Raw genomic sequence first — 18,924 nt, 5'->3', positions numbered from 1 at the left:
CTGTGACAGCTAGCTCATCGGCAATAGGCATCTGGTTTCCGTGCTCCCGTACCGCCTTCAGCGCAACGCTTAGCCACAGGACGACATCCATGGTCACCGAACTTGGCGCTCTGCGTGCTGCTTTCGCCTAAATCATCGAGCAACCAGCACGTCAGTGGGCAATCTTCACGGATTCTCGGGCGGCCCTTCAATGCTTAAAATCGTACCCGAAAGATCAGCTTGTTTTCGACATCCATGCATTGCACTTACAAGCTCTAAATGCACACTATCATGTAGAGCTTCAGTGGATGCCTGCCCACTGCGGTATAACTGGGAACGTCAAGGCGGACACTGCGGCATCGATAGCGCATGATCTGCACGGGCCAGTGATACCGATACCGTTCTCCTGAAAAGACGCTTCTGCCCTTGCGTCCAAGGCTGCCTGGAGGTTTCAGCGATCTATGTGGGCTGTTGCGTCGCAAAATTACGCGACGCTTCACTCCATAGACCCGCACGGGACCTTCAGGATGCCTGACGGACTTTCCAAGCATGACGAAGCGTTTCTTCACGGTGTGCGGCTAAATGTCGCTTACACAAGTTATTTTCCATTGAAGATGAAACAGGCCGCTTCCCCCTTCTGCACTCTTTGTGACGTGCGTGAGGACTTGAACCACGTATTATGTGCGTGTACGCGGTATAGAGCAGCTAGAACGTCCATTTTAGTATCCTCGGGTCTTCCGCTTTCTAGAGGAGAATCTCTAAGTGACTTGCTAGGCCCTTGGTCGAACTCTAAACGAGCATCTTGAGCGACAAAAGCTCTATTGTCTTTCCTGCGAAGCACAGGACTTGATCAGACTCTTTAAACAGGACTCTAATAATGAGCGCATCATCTTCATCATAGTCATTATCATCATCTCTTCATAGATTTCATTTTTTCATACACCTGGTGTAGCAAGCTAGGCGCCTTGGCCAGACTAACCTCACCAGTATCTATAAAGACTATTCTCTCTCTCTCTCTCTAGCTGTCCAGTTGAAAACGCCCGCTTAGAAATGCAACTCCCTCAGTTGGGAAGAAGGTTCCCGAGACTGGGCACGGCATCAAAAGTTCTCGCTTTATAGTTACGAAGATGTGGGATTCGATAATTGTGAATTACCGGACACCACGTGTACTGTCTGTAGTTTTAGGTACTCGGCTTTAACCAAAACGCTGTCATACGCTTCACCTTTCTAGGCAAGACGAAATTACGGAGACTGGTGATGGACAGCTGCAGCGAAAGCAACAGTCCATGCAAGCCATATAGGGTACCATGAAAATGAATATTATTGACGTTTATTTTGCATAAAGCCTTCTTCTGACCGCACTATAGACGAAAGCAAAACTGAAAAAGGCATCAAAGAGAGCTAAAGGAAAGTGTTAAAAACAGGAAGAGAAATGGTATACCTGAACGGCAAGTGTCTTGATGTGAACTGTGTCGGCTCTTCAATTTAGTGAGAAAAGCTACACAAAGAATAAAACAGTTTCGCAGCCTCCTCTTTCCTTATTATCAGGAGATCGATGCAGAGGAGCCTTATACTGGCGTAAACAACGTTTGAAACGTTGGTAACGCCGGTCGGCGTCACCCGTGGGTGTAAACACTGCTTTGATCACCTCAGAATCATTCGGTTAAGAACCTGCGCCTTTCGAACGTGGCTAGGGACTCCAGTTCGCGTCAACGAGTACATCATTCGTTTACATGCAAAAAATATTGTTGCCGGTCTCTTGATGCCGAAGATGCGTTGGGCAAATGGGCCTTTGATAACCAAAAATTACGATACCCCCAAGTAAGGTTTCTAAGGCGAAAAATGGTCTCACTATAAACTTCCAGGACTGTCAATGCCATTCCCATTGAATGTCTTTTCACCTCAGTTAGGAAATTTTGCTCCCTAGTCATTATTTCGTTGTTCCTGAGCCTATTGTTGCGATGACACCTTGATGGGGATGGTATTAAAGCCCTCTTCGAAATAATAGTATTTCAGTTTTAAGTGACCCAAGTGTGTGTGTGTGTGTGTCCCTCATCTGGAGTTGTGCCCTACGCTATTACACCCGATCATGCTATACCAACGTACCCCAGCTTCTACCACGTCGGGGAAGCCGACAAGAAAGGGGTAAGGGCGAAACAGAACGAAATAAAGAATGAGTCACCCCGCCAATTCCAGACCCGTGCCCTCATCAACAGCTGCAGGCACCGCAGAACGCTTTATAGCATTTGGACCCACTCTGGCATTGACGATAGTGAGCGTTTTCCTAAGAGCGAGAGCATTTAAAACTTATGTTCACTAACCTAGATAAAATTTATGTGCACTAATCTATATGACGGGGCCCAGAACAAAAGAGGAAGGTCTCCTAACGAGAGCGCTCAGCCTTCCTTATAATTCACATGACCTAACTGACTTTTGATAAGACCAGGGCATTTGTATAGCATGAAAATAGGAAGAATTATTTAGTATGTTTGCACCGTTTAATAAAGCTGATTTTGTTTTGGATCGTTGAGCTCGTATTGCCCACCCTGCTGCTATCGATTCGTGATGGGTAAGTGCGTTGTTCTCAGGAAAACTGGTAATGCATGCTACCCATACGTAATTTATACGCTTTCTACACTGACCTTTCCACCTCCTTAACACTTCGTAACCTGAAAGTGTTGTGCGAATGACAGAGCAGAGTACGCAAAGCAGTGATACCGAGCAGGACGTCCAAGGTGCACGAAGCTGCCAGTGGCACCACGTCTATCCAGGGCTCATCGAGCATCTCTCCAATCTTGGCTGCCGTTCGCCTGGCAATCCGGTTCATGGGCGCAACGAAATCTTCAAGGATCTTGAAGTGGAACGCTGGGGTGAGCATGCGCCTCCGACTCTTCCACTTAGCTCCATTGCTGCACAAGTAGGCACGCAAAGTAAAGCAAGTCAGAAAGCAAGTGAAGTATGTTTACGCCGGAGAACGCAACAAACAACGAAGCGGTATAATAAAAAAACTAAGGTTTTTACTCGTCAAACTTACACGTGGGCTGCGAGACGCACTGTAGTGGAGGGCTCTGTATCAATTTCGACCACCTCGGGGTCTTTAACACGCCCCAAAATGTCGACACACCGGCGTTTTCGGCCATATAATTTGAAATATCGGCATAAATTCGCTACAAACAAATCATGCTTGGTATCGGTGCCTGCGCCTGCCCGATTAGCATAGTAGACAATAAGACAAGGAGCAGTCACGCGCGTGAAGGCAAGTTCAATTCTCAGCCGCGTCAGCTGTTTCATAATGATGGTAAAAAACAAAACTGTCATGTCTCAAGAAAATATGACTCATATCAGAGAATCTTGAGCCGACTAACTCAATCCGTAGCCCCTGGGAGACAGCGCGCCGCACAACTGTGGCGTACCTTCCGCGTAAGATAAAATAGTGTCGACCATGAGTCTCTTTTTGGGGATATGCGTGTATACGAGCTGAAACGGTAACGTATAAATGGAGAAACTGTGTACATGCACATTTCCGAACACAAGCCTAATACGGGATTTTCATTAAAATGGTCTAGACAATAGTTTTGAATTTTAAAAATAGACAAAAACCAATAACTGGAAGTTAAATAAATACGGTGGGAGGTATCTTTGTCAGTTCTCGCATTCAAATCACCTGCACACATGGCATTTATATATCATCTGTGCTTTAATTCCTGCAGAAGTTATCGTAGCTTTGTAAATTCCTGTTGCGGTTTTAAGAAGGGTGGTGGATTTTCTTGGAGCCATTCAGTGCTGGCTTTAAGCAATTTTGCCCTTCTCTTCCTCTCTGGAATCACTTGGAATGCCGTAGACATCGCCATCAGAGAACGGAACTCCATGATTCGCTCGGCAGTGCAGAAACATTCTTGAGCCTCTGTTACGGTTATAGGTGATTTCCGTGTTAGCTGTTCTAAGCCGTTTTTGCTGCAACTGAGACGAAGCCGGCAAAAGGCGGCGATATTCCTTTAGAGACGTCGCGAAAGCATAGAAAGAGTTCTCAGATTTGCAATAGGGGCGAAAAAGAGAATAACCTCTTGGGAGACTTTCATTTATCTGGTGGGTGTTGAGATGTTATCTGTGGCTCGGCAATGTCGTTGCAACTTTATGTGAAGGTTTGACGCGCTTACCGACAATGATTTAAGGGTGTTTGAGATGTTGAAACATAATAAAATATCGAAATAATTCATACCTAATGATTGTATCTAAGCACGAAGCACATTTGTACTTGGGAGGATGCCCGCTATTACCTCTCAACTTATCCCTGGATCCTTATCTTGCAGTTCCGAGTTATGCCAGTGGGGGCCAGTTTGGACATTGCGTGCGTGCGTGCCGATGTCGCCCATCCAGCCGCAGTACACTGTTCCCTCGCTCTAGAGAGGCGTGTGCACAACCGCACGAAGAATGTACAATCAACTGCGCAATTTGTCAAGTATTTTTGCGATATCCCGCCGGTTTACCGAAAGGGAATAGCTTACAGTTCTGCTCAAAAGAATTCATACCTTGTAAGGAGGCCAGTGCCCAGCCAAGAATGAAGAAGCGAGTAACTAGAACTCTTGGACTCGGTGTTGCGATTGTTCAAAATAGCCTGAAAGAGAAAATACTCCCTCTCAAATCTTGTGTAAATCACGAATGCCACCAGCCCAAAACGATCTCCCGCTTTCCTTTTATTGCAGCTTCATAAATAAATAAATAAATAAATAAATAAATAAATAAATAAATAAATAAATAAATAAATAAATAAATAAATAAATAAATAAATAAATAAATAAATAAATAAATAAATAAATAAATAAATAAATAAATAAATAAATAAATAAATAAATAAATCTAAATTAACGGGGACGGTTGCAACTTTCGAAGAATCTAAATCCGAATGCCTAGTCGGAAGTTATGTTAATGCGCTGTTGAAGTTCCTGTTGAACTTTACGGCTGCGCCCGTAACCATTTGATCAGACCCCTGGACAGCGCCCTCCGAAGCTCGTTTTCTTCGCTCGCCATCATCGGGAGCTTCCTAGTCGTCCCCAGTCGCTACCATGACCTTTCAAGGCGGCTGTTATTGAACGTGCGGCAGCACCCTACCCGCCTCCGGTGCCGCTGGTTCGCAGTGTTTCCCGGCGCACGCTGCATCGCCCTTTCTCACTCTCCACCTCGGAACCTCTTGCCGCACTGCTGTTTCCATTTCCCGGCACGCGATCCCCGTCTCGTGCTCGCTACGACCACAACTGCTAACTTCTTTTTGTACCACGATTTTCTGAACCTCAACACGCGCGTGCCTGAAACAAAGATCAAGGCTGTCGCTTTAATAGTACCATTGGTAACAGATAGGCTCGGACACAAACTACCCCCAAAGCTTTAATACATAGAGAAGTGTGGGCAGAGAAGCATAAAAATACTGCGCAGTCTATATGTCAGTTTCGTTGAATCACACTATACGGGGCAACAATACTGCAACCCAAGGAGACGACTTGAAACAATTTTAGAGCTATTTACCTCGACGTGGTCTGCCTTGTACACTGTGATGCATGGTCTCGTTCCGATGTAGAAGCAGAAAAATCCTTCCTTTCGATATTGTTGGCTTAGGTCCCAGCGTGTCTTCATGATCACTGAAATAGTAAACGAGGATGCGCCTGCGTTATTTCCATTGCGAGCAACTCGCAAAGAGGGCATACAGAACAAGAAGGCGACGAGGTATGTACACCCGCCGGAGATTGCTTGGCAAGCAGAAATCAGAGGTTGCCAGTGTGCTCAGTTGTCTGATAGGTACGGCCAAGCAAGCTATGGCTTTGCATCCGTACACTGGCAACCACAAATTAATGAAAAATACAATTGGCCCGCACAATCAGAGCCTCTTCGTCACGTAACAAGTGTCAGCCATGACTCACCAGTGCACTTACTACCTATACTACCTTCATAAAAATTTTCCTTTTACTGCATTATACGACTTCTGCCAACTGGTTGCATGAAAAGAGCATCTGTAAAATTGCAGCGTGTTATTTTTATGGCGCCGCAACTAGCAAAGGGTCCCTGGAAAAATAGGAACGATTGGGTGAGCCCGCTTTATCGGGCAAAGCATAGGCTTGGCGGGATTACAAATCGTTTGTCCCCATTTCCAAGTCACCCCAAACGACAGAAAGAACCTCACCTCTAATGAGGTAAATTTACAAAGCTATGCACCAACGCAATTGAAACTTTGCTATCTCGGCAGTGTCATAGTGCGGTCAATAGTTCTTTGGATCCCTTCTTAGAAGTATATGCGGTGAAAACGTGTTTTTATTTTGCATTTTTGCATAAGGAATTTTAAATTCATAAAGATCAGCAAGTCGCGTTGATTTAAAATACGCTATTTATTTTTGTGTTGCGCATTTAATATTCTTTGCCATAAATATTATGAGTTTTAAGGATGAAAAGCAGCAACGCTCTTTAGATTTCATTACTTTGTGGTGATGCTGTTTATGGAGCATAGATTTCAAAATTGATTGCAGGTTATCACGAGTGCTTTGTACAAACAGTTGGGCCCTCTTCAATCTGGCTGCGGCGAGTATTTGCCTTTTTTCCTGCAATTTCTTTGCATTATTGTAACGAAACGCAAAAACAACAAACTAAATAGACCTCGTCCTGTAGTCCCAAAACTATGTGAGCGTATATAAAAAGTTGCACGAGCGTACATAACACGTTGCGCCAGCGTTGAGCCTATATAACATGACGCGCGAAATACACCTGCGGCATGAATATTACCGTACTTTTTTCTTGTACTCTTGGGTTTAGCAAAAAACATATGTTTAGGTGGCTATGAATAAAGTCATGGATTAATCAGTTTCCTCCCTCATTGCGTATTTCGAGGATGATTATTTAAAGGAACTATAGACTACTCGATCAAGGTTAATTGTAGGGCTATAGTTATCTGTGTGACGCTAATGATATGCTGGGAGGATGTAGTAATGAACCACGCCAGACAAGTTCTCAACCACTGCCAACTGTTCTAATGAGAGTTGCATTAAGTTTTCATACTCCTGCGGAATGAACCACTTCATGAAGACTTAAATTCCATTAAATTCTTCTGAGCGAATGTAAGGTTTCTTGTATTATAACCAAGAATATTTCACCGTGCGAAGTGGTGTCATCAACATAATTCATTTGAGGTCAGATGACACGAGCACAGAGAACTATTTCGCATTATCCGGAGTCTCAGACTCTGCGTCATGTCAAAAGTAATTATCATCACCGTTAAGCAGCTTTCTACGTAAGCGGGCAAAACGAGGTGTATTTTGAAGCACTTCGGCTCTTTTTCTATTGCATTAACCTGATAAGCATTAAATATCAGTACGGATAACGAAATTATCTTCCTCATTGTGCACGGCCCTAAATCCGGCAGAGTGACCGCACAACATTATTATTGCTCAATGGCTTGCAGGGTCACCAGAAGAAGCCCGAGCGCGCACTGGGACACATAGCACATAGTTACACGCTCATAAAGTAGCGCATACGCACTGATGTGTATTGGACAATGCTGTATAAACCACTGATTCAATTATGAGAATAATAAATGAAACGCGGTGGGCTCTCCACAGAGCACGAACGCGCCGCGAAGGATGGACAGTGGACATCCACGCACACCGCGGCTCAGCCGAACAGCAGCGTTTGCGCCATCAGCAGGATCATTAACGCAGCGTGCTCTATGCCTGGCTGCCACGATTCAGCGCCATTTGACGAGGCCAACTTGAGGCGCGCAAAGTTCAGCTCTTCTACCCATTCCGTCGAGAAGTGGATCAAAAATTTTTCGAGGGAATCAACCTTGAGCACGTGCATACATTTGTCGTCTTCATGATCATTTTCAGCCTTATCGTGCCCACTGTAGGACAAAGACCATAAAATCGATCTTTAACAATAGCATGAACAACAGGCAAATACAGAGTATGTGCATGCAGTAAAAAATCCGATAGGACCGAAACAAATACCAACAGAGATCCAAAAGTAGGAATTTATGTTGAGGCTGATGCACACATTAGCGAGAAAAAGCATCTGGAATTTGGACCAGCTTTATGGCGCAAATGAAACAAATAAGGTTGCTTGTGAAACTACGTCGAAGGAATGAGCGTTAGATCATGCCACATTTTGCATACGTTACACTTGGGCCGCTCTGGTTATAAAAATTGAAAACAGGTGTCACCCCAAAGTGGACCCTGTGGGGATCCTGGCGCCCGAGCCATTGCGCGATCGCTAGGTTTCTGTCATTGCGCGGCGCTTTTTCCCCTCTCTCCTTCGAGTTGCCGGCTCGTCTCGGCGCCACTGTGTAGAGCCGAGCCGTCTTCTAAAACTCCTGCAACAGTTGCGGCGATAAAACACTGTCACGCAGCGGGGGCTCCGCCCTGGTGTTGGAGCTAACCTCACCTCATTGGCCTGTTTGAACGATTCCCGAACACCACCCTCGCCGGGACGCGAACGCGCGCCCTGCACGGGGGTCCGTTCGGGGAGACGCTGAGGAGGACAGCCGAAGGTGCGTAACTATTTCCTCACCGCCCGGTCGCAGCTCTTTTGCGCCGACTCTAAGCCCGCTAGCCCTTCCGGCTGCCGGCCCGTGCCTTCGGTTGATCCTCAGTCCGTTCACTCACATATTAGCCGTACCTGACACTCGACGATCACGCCGTGCGGTACGCGCCTGGAAACGGAAGGACAGTGTCTTTCTATTGCGAGCCCATCGGCCAGCACCCCAGATTTTGCCCTTATTGCTGAGCCCACCGGTTCAGCGCGCCGATGACGCGCACACTGGCGCGTGGCGCCAGGTCGCCCATCGCCCCTTTTCACCCACGGGGATGTTGAAATGTAACTGAAGGGGTTGGCGCAAATAAACGCCTTCTTCTGATGTACTACACTGGGCATATTCCTTTGTCGCCCTCTACTCCACCTGCCCAACAGAGGCGGTGTTGAGCTGGCGCGACGGCGTCTCAGTTCCGTGAGCGTTCTCAAATAGCTCGAACCCGCGGTGGTTCCTCGCAATGTGCATGAGTGCATGCCTTGTGCAGTGCTAAGGTGGTGCTTATTGTGAGGTAGAGACCACAACCCTTTGTGCAATTCTCGAAGGGACTGCAGAAGAATACGATGTACACCCGCTGATAACACCTTTAGTGTGGTACAAGATGAGTGCCTTCACCCAATGAAAAACGAACATAAGGAGGTCCAGTGGGGACAGCTTGAGTAACGAAAGATAGCGTAAAACAGACTCAGTTGTAATATTGTAATTGAACGAGACAGCCAACTTGCTTTTTAGAACCAAACGAACAGGATATCTTGAGAAAGTTCAATGAATTGAGCAACACGTGAAGATCCACTCCTAATGTCATGTTTACATAGGACGAAACATTTTTAGATACCAGATTAAGAAATATCTTAGCGTAAAATATATGCTCGAATCTTGTTGCAGATACGCGTGAGCTCATTGGAATGAAAGTTCGCCTCAAAGTAAGGCGACAGTTTCCGTGCTGGTACGGCGTTGGCGGTTTACTAGTCCACAGGGTTCACGTAAACAGGCAGCTATATCGAAAAAAAGAAACGTAGGACATTAAGCAAAAAAAGTGGCAGATTTTCAGAAAATTTTGTACTAATGCCCAAGCATTTTTGCGTTGCTTGTATTCATTGAATTTTTTGGCTGAGTCACCAAATAAGTCCGGTTATGTTGTTTTATAGTTTATTCTTTTGTGTCTTTTGGCAAGAGACCGAAAAATATAATACGTGGGTGACTCAGCTTTGCCAGATCGGTATTTTTGTACCGATGAAGGCGTATTGCACGGTTGGTTGCTCCTCACATTTTTTTTTTTTTTTTTCATTTCTGCTCGTCGCTTTTTTGGGCCTTTCCACTGTGGTCTTCGTTTTGTCAGGGCATGAATTCCTTGGTTCATTTTTGAAGCATTTTGTTTTCCATTTTTGTATGTTTTAAATTAATTTTGACCAATTATGTTGATTGACTGATTGTAGTGTTTAACGCGCCGGCGCAACGCAGGCGATGAGGCGCGCCGTAGTGGAGGGCTCCGGATTAATTTCGACTACCTGGGGGTTTTTTAACGTGCGCCGAAATCTCGTACACACGGGCGTTTTTCCTTTTCGCCTCCATCAGAAAAGCGGTCGCCGCGGCCGGTAATCGAACACGCGACCTCGTGCTCAGCAGCGCAACGCCTTAGCCACTGAGCCACTGCTGCGGGTCCAATTATGTTCATTACGCAATTATGACGAATCAATGTGTTATGTTCGCCAAATATACATTGTCGCGCAAATGCAGGGGCGTGACACAGTTGGCGCGTTTTTACTATCTTTTATTTTAATTTCGGATGTTTTTAGGGGGCTTTTTACTTTGGTCGCCGTTTTGTCAGGGTGGTGTATAATATGTATATTTCTGTATTCGTGAGCTCATTTATACACTTTTACCGGTGTTAACTTCTCGGGTTTTTTTTTTTAATTCCATTGTTCTATTTTTCTGCATTGACGCTCAAACAACGCTTAAATGTGTCCAGTTCTCCAATTGTGCATTCTTGTGTAAATTAAGGGCGTTACACGTTGCCCGGCAAAGAATTGTACGCATAATAAATTATTTCATAAATAATTATGGCATACCAGTTAAGAAGTTTGAATGTGTCGCTGTAAGATACTAATATACCCAGCATGGAAGCTACGTGTAAACTTCCATGGTTCTCCGACTACTTAAGCAGTACGACGGGAAAATAGTGCTTTAAATTATCCATTAAAAGCTATGATAGAGCACGTTAACCTTTGAAAGTTCGTGGTAACTCGAAATGTAGACCCTGTCATTTGACGAAATATTGTTTTCAATACGGCATTACACTTAAAAACGTTGTGATTTTTTTTTTGTTCAACTAATACGAAAACAGAAAGACAACGCAGCACTTGTGCAACCAACGCAGGGTACCGGCGTACCCGAATTGTGACTCTCGCGGGGAGTTTTGAAATCCGTGAAATCAAAGGCCACACTGAACGTGTAAAAGGCAAAGAAAAGTGTGTGCATCCACGTAATTGCTTACGTTCAGAAATTTTCTCATAGACTGAGCAATATTGGACAGAGAGCGGGCATACGAACATTGTTTTCGATCCACACGCAATAAGAACGGATGATGTGCAACGTGGCTTTAGTGCTGCGGAACCGCCAAGGGCATCATGCGGAAAAAAACGTGCAACTCGCTTCGTTGCGTGCTGAATCAACGTAGAATACGAAATCACCCTCTGATATGGTGCCGTCTATTTTGGGCAGTAAGGCATGTGCGGAATGACCACCTCAGAAAAGACTCATCTTTTACAAGTCGGCGCAGGCCACCTTGTATCCTCTGCAAAATCTGCGCATGCACACCACTTTTCCGGAGCAAAAAATGTGCCCGAGCGCGACTTGACCTTGCGTACTCATGGAATTTTTTTTTTATATACATATATATATATATATATATATATATATATATATATATATATATATATATATATATATATATATATATGAGAGAGAGAGAGAGAGAGAGAGAGAGAGAGAGAGAGAGAGAGATTGAATAATCAGAGTTGAGTTGAAGTGACCATATTTGTGGTCGGGGTCTTCAGTCCAAGACTCCGCTGGTACGGCCGGCTGTCTTCGCCCTTTCCGCAAGCAAAAGCTGTGTTTCAGTACAAGAGCTGGCCAGCGTACTCTCTCACTGCCCGTGTGAGGAGTAGGAGATGGGGGAAGATCAAGGTTTAGTCGACATTCGCACACAACATGGTGCAGTGTGCCTGGGGGTTCGAAGTGAATACACAGGGGATCATAAACAGTAGGATGGATGGCGTGAGTCGTGTTGGGTGTGGGTGGGTGGGTGGCTTGATCGCTGTCCTGATCGGTGACTGGTGGATATAAAGTTGTCGCGCTAGTCGGTAATGTTGAGTTATGCAGGCGTATATGAGAAGTGGTTGCCAGGTCCGCTCCGACTTTTCCTGGCCGAGTTCTCGCGGTGGCCGAGTTCTCGGGCAAGGACGTGTGCCGTCAGGTTGCCGTGAAGACCAGAGTCGGCCGGGGTCCATATGATTTTGACTTGCTTCTGGGGGGCCGTTGGAGGGATTCATGACACGAAAAGGAAGGTGCAAATTGTGTCAGCAAGCCCTTTGTGGTGTTATTAAAGGCGGTACTTGTTACGTCTATTGCGCATGTCACTGATTGTGGCAGCTGCATGGTGTCGAGTTTAGCCTCACGAAGGAACTTTTTTTTTCCTTTTTCCTCTCGTGTTTTTCTTCTCTTTCCCCCAGCCGTAGGATACCTTTACATTAAATAAATACCACAGAAAATGGTGGAGACTACAGCTGCTCAGGTAGCCGAGTTGGTAACGCATTGCACGCGTAATCCGAAAGTAGTGGGTTCGGTCCCCACAATGAGCGTGTATTTTATCCACTTTCTTTGCTAACATGTCTTAAATCTGCTATCTTCATTCCAAAAACCCCCAAAAGGTTCCTCCACTTTCTTTGCTAACATGTCTTAAATCTGCTATCTTCATTCCAAAAACCCCCAAAAGGTTCCCCCCCATGCTTTAGTTGGCGCCGTTGAACATATTTAAACACTGCAAGACGATATTACACGTGACAAGCATTGCCATAGTGCTTTTTTTTTGGCTCACACACAAAAAGAGAATACAATAGCGTAGGTGCGAACATGGGAAAAAAAGGAGGGTGAATTTTTCGCCAGTAGGCAGGCCACCCCTGTGTCACCCACGTAGGAAGTGCGCAATCAGATAACATATTTTTTTTTCTTTGACAGTGGCATGGATGTGGTAATCACAGTCCGTATTTCCACTGAGGGTGAACCAAACCTCCAACGTTTCACGACTGGCCTGGTCTTTTAAACAGTGCAGTTCAAGAATCTTGTCAAATGGAGGAGAGCCGCGATGGTCAGCTGCATGGCCCCGCGCAGCCCCTGTACTGCACGGGGTTCTCGCAGCCCGGCACTGACGAACCTACCTGTCCGGCGAATGTAACATTTTCCACAGGAAAGTGACACCTTGCACACAACGACTAGTTTCTATGCAACAAACTGCGTGGCGTGCCTCTTTCCCCACCCGTTGTACTGTGTGCGTGCGTGCGTGCGTGCGTGCGCGTGCGCGTGTGCGTGTGCGTGCGCGTGTGCGCGCGCGCGTGTGTGTGTGTGTGTGTGAGAGAGAGACCGGACGGGGCGCAGATTCACAACTCCGTAAACAGTGCTAGGGTTGCCACCGGACCCCGACCGTTTTATTTATTTTTTTTTTACCATCGTGCCGCGATTATTATACTCTCGGTGTTTTATAAGCGTTAATTCAACAACTACGACGATAAATACGTGTCGACACGCTTCGCAAAGACATGCGAGCAGAGAAAATACGCCGGCAGGCGCGCTTCCTGAGATGGAGGGGGACGAAGGGGTGGGAAACACAACGAAATGCCGCCGCCACTACCAGCAAGTGCCGCTGCCATTCGCGTTCTGTGCTGTTGGTGTATTACATAGTATTGCGCGTGTATGTTATGAATATCAAATACATTATGTCATAAGATTGCATACTTTTCGACGTTTGTTTGGTGGATTCAGATGCAAAGAACGGCTTTTAAAGGAAGTATGTGTGGTTACTTTTCAGTGCAGTACATTCAGACCAATAACCCAAACCTCGGTCACTTTCAGTAGAAAGATTATGGTGATGTCTCCCTAGGACAACGCCACAAACAAATGACATTACATGCTCAAAAACAGGGCGTCTTTTTTTCAACACAAATTCCACCTTCTATTGTATACCACGCACCACGCACCACGCCCCCCCCCCCCCCCCCCCCCATCTTTCTCGAAGGGCCTGGTTTTTTTTTTTCGGGGAAAGGTGGCAACCCTAGTAAACACAGAAAACATATTCCCTTCGTGGTGGTTTGTTACTACCCGCCCATAACACTCATCCGTGCGGAATCGTCGCCCGTCAGCCGCCGACACATGGTGGCAGAAGTGGGCTTTAGTAAAGTGAGCCACACTTCGATCAATTATTGCTAGCGATCAGTCTAAGGTGCGTAGCCTGCAAAACCGGGGACCAGGGGGGTTTCACCAGTTCTCTTCACTTGATAAAGGCACTCGAGTTCCAGCAACTGATCGGTGTGTACGCTTTTATCGTCGCCCGTCAGTCGACGAGACAAAATACATGATAGAATGCAGAAGAAAGGATCATTATTATTAGAGGCTAACATAGATGAACAGGGAAATGATAGCAATACTCCAAAGTTTACGATAGTTAAACCATCCCGGTTCTAAGAACCTACTGTTTCTGACTGTTAAATGACATCACTAATCATGAGCTACTCTCGAGGAATTACGTCGTATAAGAAAGCAGACAAGTTGTTCGACTGACACACTTTCACTCTCCAGAATGACAAACAAATAAGTATCGTACACATTTAGGGCGCTAAGATTACTGTGTGAAAACTATGAAACGACACCTTTCCAAGAAGTTTCGTCTGCTACTAACACCTTCCTTGTGAGCCTTAGCAAGAACAGGAAAATAGAAACGCTGTTTTGTGGCTGCCTAAACGTTCTTGTTAACAGCAAAAAGATTAGGCTGCTCACAGAGGGCTAACAGTTTCTTCATTTTCACACTGACAAGTAAATCTGAAAAAAATTCCTAGCAACTTCCTGTGGGGCTTCTGATTCGTGCATCATATTTGGCCCACCCACCTTCCTTTTCGCCTACTAACAAGGAAACGTTGTTGCTGGGCAGAAAACGGTTCAGCGCATTCGAAGAAAGTGAAAAGGGGTATTGACGTTAGCTGTGTTCGAGATGCTCTAGAGAAGTCCTGTCACCACTAAGTCGCGGATAGCATTCAGCACCAAGCAGCACGTTTAAAAGATCCTGGCTGCCCTAGGGAGGTCAAAGTGTCGGTGGTGGAAAGCCTTTTGCGCGACGTTAAGTCAGGGGCACGATGTCAAGTGAAAAATATGGAACGCCAAGGAGGAGGCGTGGGGCTATACCACATCTGCATAATTTGTCCCATAGCGATAAAAAAAAATTGGCCGAGAAGTGGCCCACGCCGCGTTTAAAATGCCAGGTGAGTCATGAAACATTTAAGTTTTGTGCATCCTCAGTGAAAACCCTGTGTCAGCGCCGCATACATACCTTGCTACGAGCGCAAAACTGAGGTATCCTGCTTGCTCGTGCATAGTCCCCATCCGTCCATTAATTATTTTCCCCTGTCAGCACCTGCACTACTCGCTTCTCTTTTTGCGTGTGAGCAAAAAAAGTCTGTTAATGTCTTGCGCTCACGCTGCGCGTTTTGTTCGATTCGCCTCATCTTTACTGTGCTGTTTATATCTTTTACACTTCTCTAGTAACCGACTACCCTATCTAAATGCCATGAAAAGTTTTTTGTAGCGTTTGAGACTGCTGGAATTCCTTTCTGTATTCGTTTTAAAAGCCCCACATTCCTGGTTATATCAAGCTACGTGCATAACGAGGGTGTCGGAAATATTTGTGAGCTTTGGAATTAAGCGTAGTTGTACTATATACGTTGACCCTTCAAAGTGTCCAGCTCAATTCGGTTAAATAGTTACGTGTTGTTAAATCGATAAATAGAGAAAAGATAAGAGTAAACGATAAGAGTAAAAGATAGACTGTAAACACCGAAAATGCTTACTGTCCGCGCGCTTCGCTACCCGCCAATCACATTCGTCCAGGACGAATTCTGCTCATTTCACCGGCATACCTTCGGTGCAGAGGCCGTTGTTACATGTCAAAGAATTAACTGCAGTCCTTCAAACACACAGCCTCGCTATGTCTGCCAGATACAACAGTTCTTAAGCCGTCTGTCTCGCCCTGTGCGCGGGCGTGTCTCCCTCTCAGTATCTCAGCGTCGCCCTTTTATAGGTATCCGCGTTTCCAACGTCTACACACCCGCAATGGCGCGACAGGTTTTCAATACGCTACATATGACACGTACAGGTGCCGTCAGAAGTAATGGGAGCACCTGGACCTGTGACCGACCCGCATAGGAGCACCGTATAGCTACACCTGCGGTAAACGAAAGGAGCAGAACACGCATGCGCGCCTGCCGACGGTGATAGCCCATCTATATTTCTCAACCCCGTTTTAACGCGGCTTCGAGCATTATTCGCAGCATACTGGTCTCAGAGATGCCGCTGATAGCAGAGGCGGTATCCGGCAGCGTCGCTCACACACTTTCAGCGCACGCGAGCTGCTGAAGAAGCGTCGCAATGACAGGGATCTGAAGTGACAATTTTTCTTTTCTAATATTTTTAGGTGGGTCTGCTATCAGCGCCATCGCCGAGACCAATATGCTGCGAACAACGCTCAAAGCCGCCTTCAAGGAAGGTTGAGAAGTATAGGGGGGCTATCGGTGTCGGCAGGCACGCATGCGTGTTCTGTTTCTTTAGTTTACCGCCGGTGCAGCTACACGGCGCTCCTATGCGGTTCGGCCACAGCTCCCGTGCTCCAATTACTTTTGGCGGCACCTGTACTATACGACTCTGGCCACCGGAAAGAGGGAGTGAATAATCGCAGAGTGTGCACTCACCCGCAGTCACGGGCATCCGGTCTTTCGACAGGGCCATGCGAAGCTGGAGCTGCAGCACCGTCCGCAAGGGAAGCGTCTCATCGGGTCCCGGCATGTACCGCACATACTTCCACGTCCGGAGCCGGGCCGCGTGTGCGGCAGCAAGCGCGATTACCGCGAGCAAACACGCTCCGGCGATCGCGTAGAGAAACACTATCATCGCTGGCCAGTCGGCAAGGACTGTCGTCCGTACGACCGCACTGCTTACACGGGCCTCGAGGGGCGCTTTCTACGCTTGCGTCGTAAATGCGTCGTGACCTTGCTGCGAGCCTCGACGAAAGGGGTGGAGAGGGGCTGTATTCTGTGCGCCGTAGTGGAAACGGCGGTTTGGGGAAGGGGAGCATATGTGTGTGCTCAGGAGCACTGCTGGCTACGTATTTAAGCATTCTAACGCGTATTGTCCGCCTTGAAATGGCAGGAATGTAAACAGAAGCAACTTGCCGATGCCGGTTTTTGGGCACGTTGTTACGGCATAACCGGTCCTTCCAGGCGACAACAGCTACGAGAGCATTACCTTTGCAGTGGGCCTTATTTCCTGCATGAATGCCTAGCGGGGTATTGCCTCGGAAAAGCCCGCGAAAACCCTCCAGGCACAACGAAGTCAGGGCCGTCGATTCTCGCGCTCCGGCATGAGAGGCGGCTTCGCGTCCGCGGACACTGTCGGCTGCACCGACTTACGCTCGTATCGTCTTGACGGGGTAGTTGGACAATTATATAATAGGGGAACGCAGCGTCTTGGACCCCACTAAGATCTTGGGCCCCAAACACAACAGGCACCGCCATCGACGCGCTTTATAATAGTGCTTTTGGTTTCCTCCAGCGACTCGCAGTCGGCTTGCAGCGAATAAACAAATATTTTGAACAACGCAAGCGTAGTTAGTACTACTAACACTGAGGAAAAGCTTTCCATCCCGCCGGGGTACAGAGCCGTGCTAAACCAAGGCGAAGCTATATAATACACCCGCGCAGTGTTGCCCGCTTTCTTTATGCGTATTAAAGCTGGCGTGATTGTAGGAATTCTTCTGGTAACGTGCCACTGTAGTGTTATCTATATTGAGAACCGTTGGCTGAACTGAAACAGTCCGTTTTAATTAACTGACTTTATTTACAACGGTGGCTCGCGTCGCTCAACGGAGAGCGCTCTTCTTGCTCTCTGACGCGACGGCAGCGACGGTGCACAGGCGCGGCTTCCGCTCCCCTGCTCGCGTTACACGATCGCACCAGGAGCAGCTCGGTGGCGTCATCCAGCGGAAGCGCTGCGTACAATAGGAACAACGTTTTTATATCTATGTTAGTTGTAATATTCCTCCTGAAATGAAGCAGAAACGCGGCCCCTTTTAGTTACCCTTCACGGGGGGAGAGTATAGGAAAGGTGGGTGCTGCGGCCACAGTAGCATAGATAAGACCGATCGATCGGCTCAGCGGACGCTTTGTAATGCAGCAGTCTGCCGTAAACATAACGCAAATTGAAACCTGCTTTCAAACTATTTCTAAATGTAAGCGCATGTAGCAGGTTAGGAACGTGATTTTTACATGTTTCGCGTGTAGAAATGCCACTATTGAAGCTGATGCTCTGAGCTTGGCACGCAGTGCAACGCCAGTGAAGCTGAACTGTGAAGCAGACACTGTGAAGCAGCCAGTGAAGCAGACACTGGAACTACATACTCGGAAGAAGTATCCATTTCACCGCTCATTTCTCCACCCTGCTGGTTCTGCAAGCTTGGTGTAGAATTTCTTGCAAGCGTGATTAGCAGTAGATTTCATGGCTGTTTGGGGTGGTTCACTTCTCCGCCAGCTGGGAATTTTCGATACGAAATAAACGCTTGGCTGTTGTACGCGGGTTTACTGATTTGAAATTTTGCAGGTCGGTTAAATCCTAAAGTGGCCTAACATAATTTAAAATATGCTCTTGTCTGCATTCTGGTTAACCTACGTGTATAATAGATAGCCAAAAAATCCGGAACAAGAGTCCCTAGTGTAGTCGCCTCTGCGCAGCGTATATTTCGCTTTCTTACCGCTGTCCACTACAAAACACTAGCCCAACGAGCTTTATTTTCTAAGTGGGTATACCTATTCTAAGCTGCTTCAGACGGTTGCATAAGCACCATAAGGAAGCGCGTACGCAAATTCTCCCTAATATAAGGGAAACTAAAATAACAGGAAAGTGCCCCGCTGTGCGAAACACGGGCGTTTTTGTTGTCCGGTGCAGAAAACTGGCCACCGTTTTAAACAGTAAATAACAAAATCCAAGGATACCTAAGCCCCCCTTATGGGTTATGACTACGAAAACATGAATATCCAGCTGGAAGCTTGGGACATTTTGCTTCGCCTCGC

At 46.6% G+C, this 18,924-nt stretch overlaps 1 protein-coding gene across 1 annotated transcript in view; it reads right to left on the bottom strand.

Moving 5' to 3' along the window:
- The window catches only part of LOC144151832 (cytochrome P450 4c3-like), a 52,389-nt gene extending 35,540 nt beyond the window's left edge, over positions 1–16,849 (bottom strand). Inside the window, exons 1-4 of the mRNA XM_077682982.1 lie at positions 16,552–16,849; positions 5,500–5,612; positions 4,509–4,594; positions 2,698–2,888 (exon numbers count right to left, since the gene is read on the bottom strand). Of these exons, the coding sequence (XP_077539108.1) occupies positions 2,698–2,888; positions 4,509–4,594; positions 5,500–5,612; positions 16,552–16,750 (589 nt within the window). The 5' untranslated portion in view covers positions 16,751–16,849. The remainder of the gene's footprint in view (positions 1–2,697; positions 2,889–4,508; positions 4,595–5,499; positions 5,613–16,551) is intronic.
- Positions 16,850–18,924: the final 2,075 nt, after the last annotated feature.

This window comes from Haemaphysalis longicornis, unplaced genomic scaffold, assembly GCF_048455015.1.
Source record: "Haemaphysalis longicornis isolate Haplotype H1 unplaced genomic scaffold, Haemaphysalis longicornis Haplotype H1 scaffold_1, whole genome shotgun sequence".
NCBI classification, from domain to species: domain Eukaryota; kingdom Metazoa; phylum Arthropoda; class Arachnida; order Ixodida; family Ixodidae; genus Haemaphysalis; species Haemaphysalis longicornis.
The sequence above is the reverse complement of the archived record's forward strand: the minus strand, read 5'-3'. Positions and strand labels throughout refer to the sequence as shown.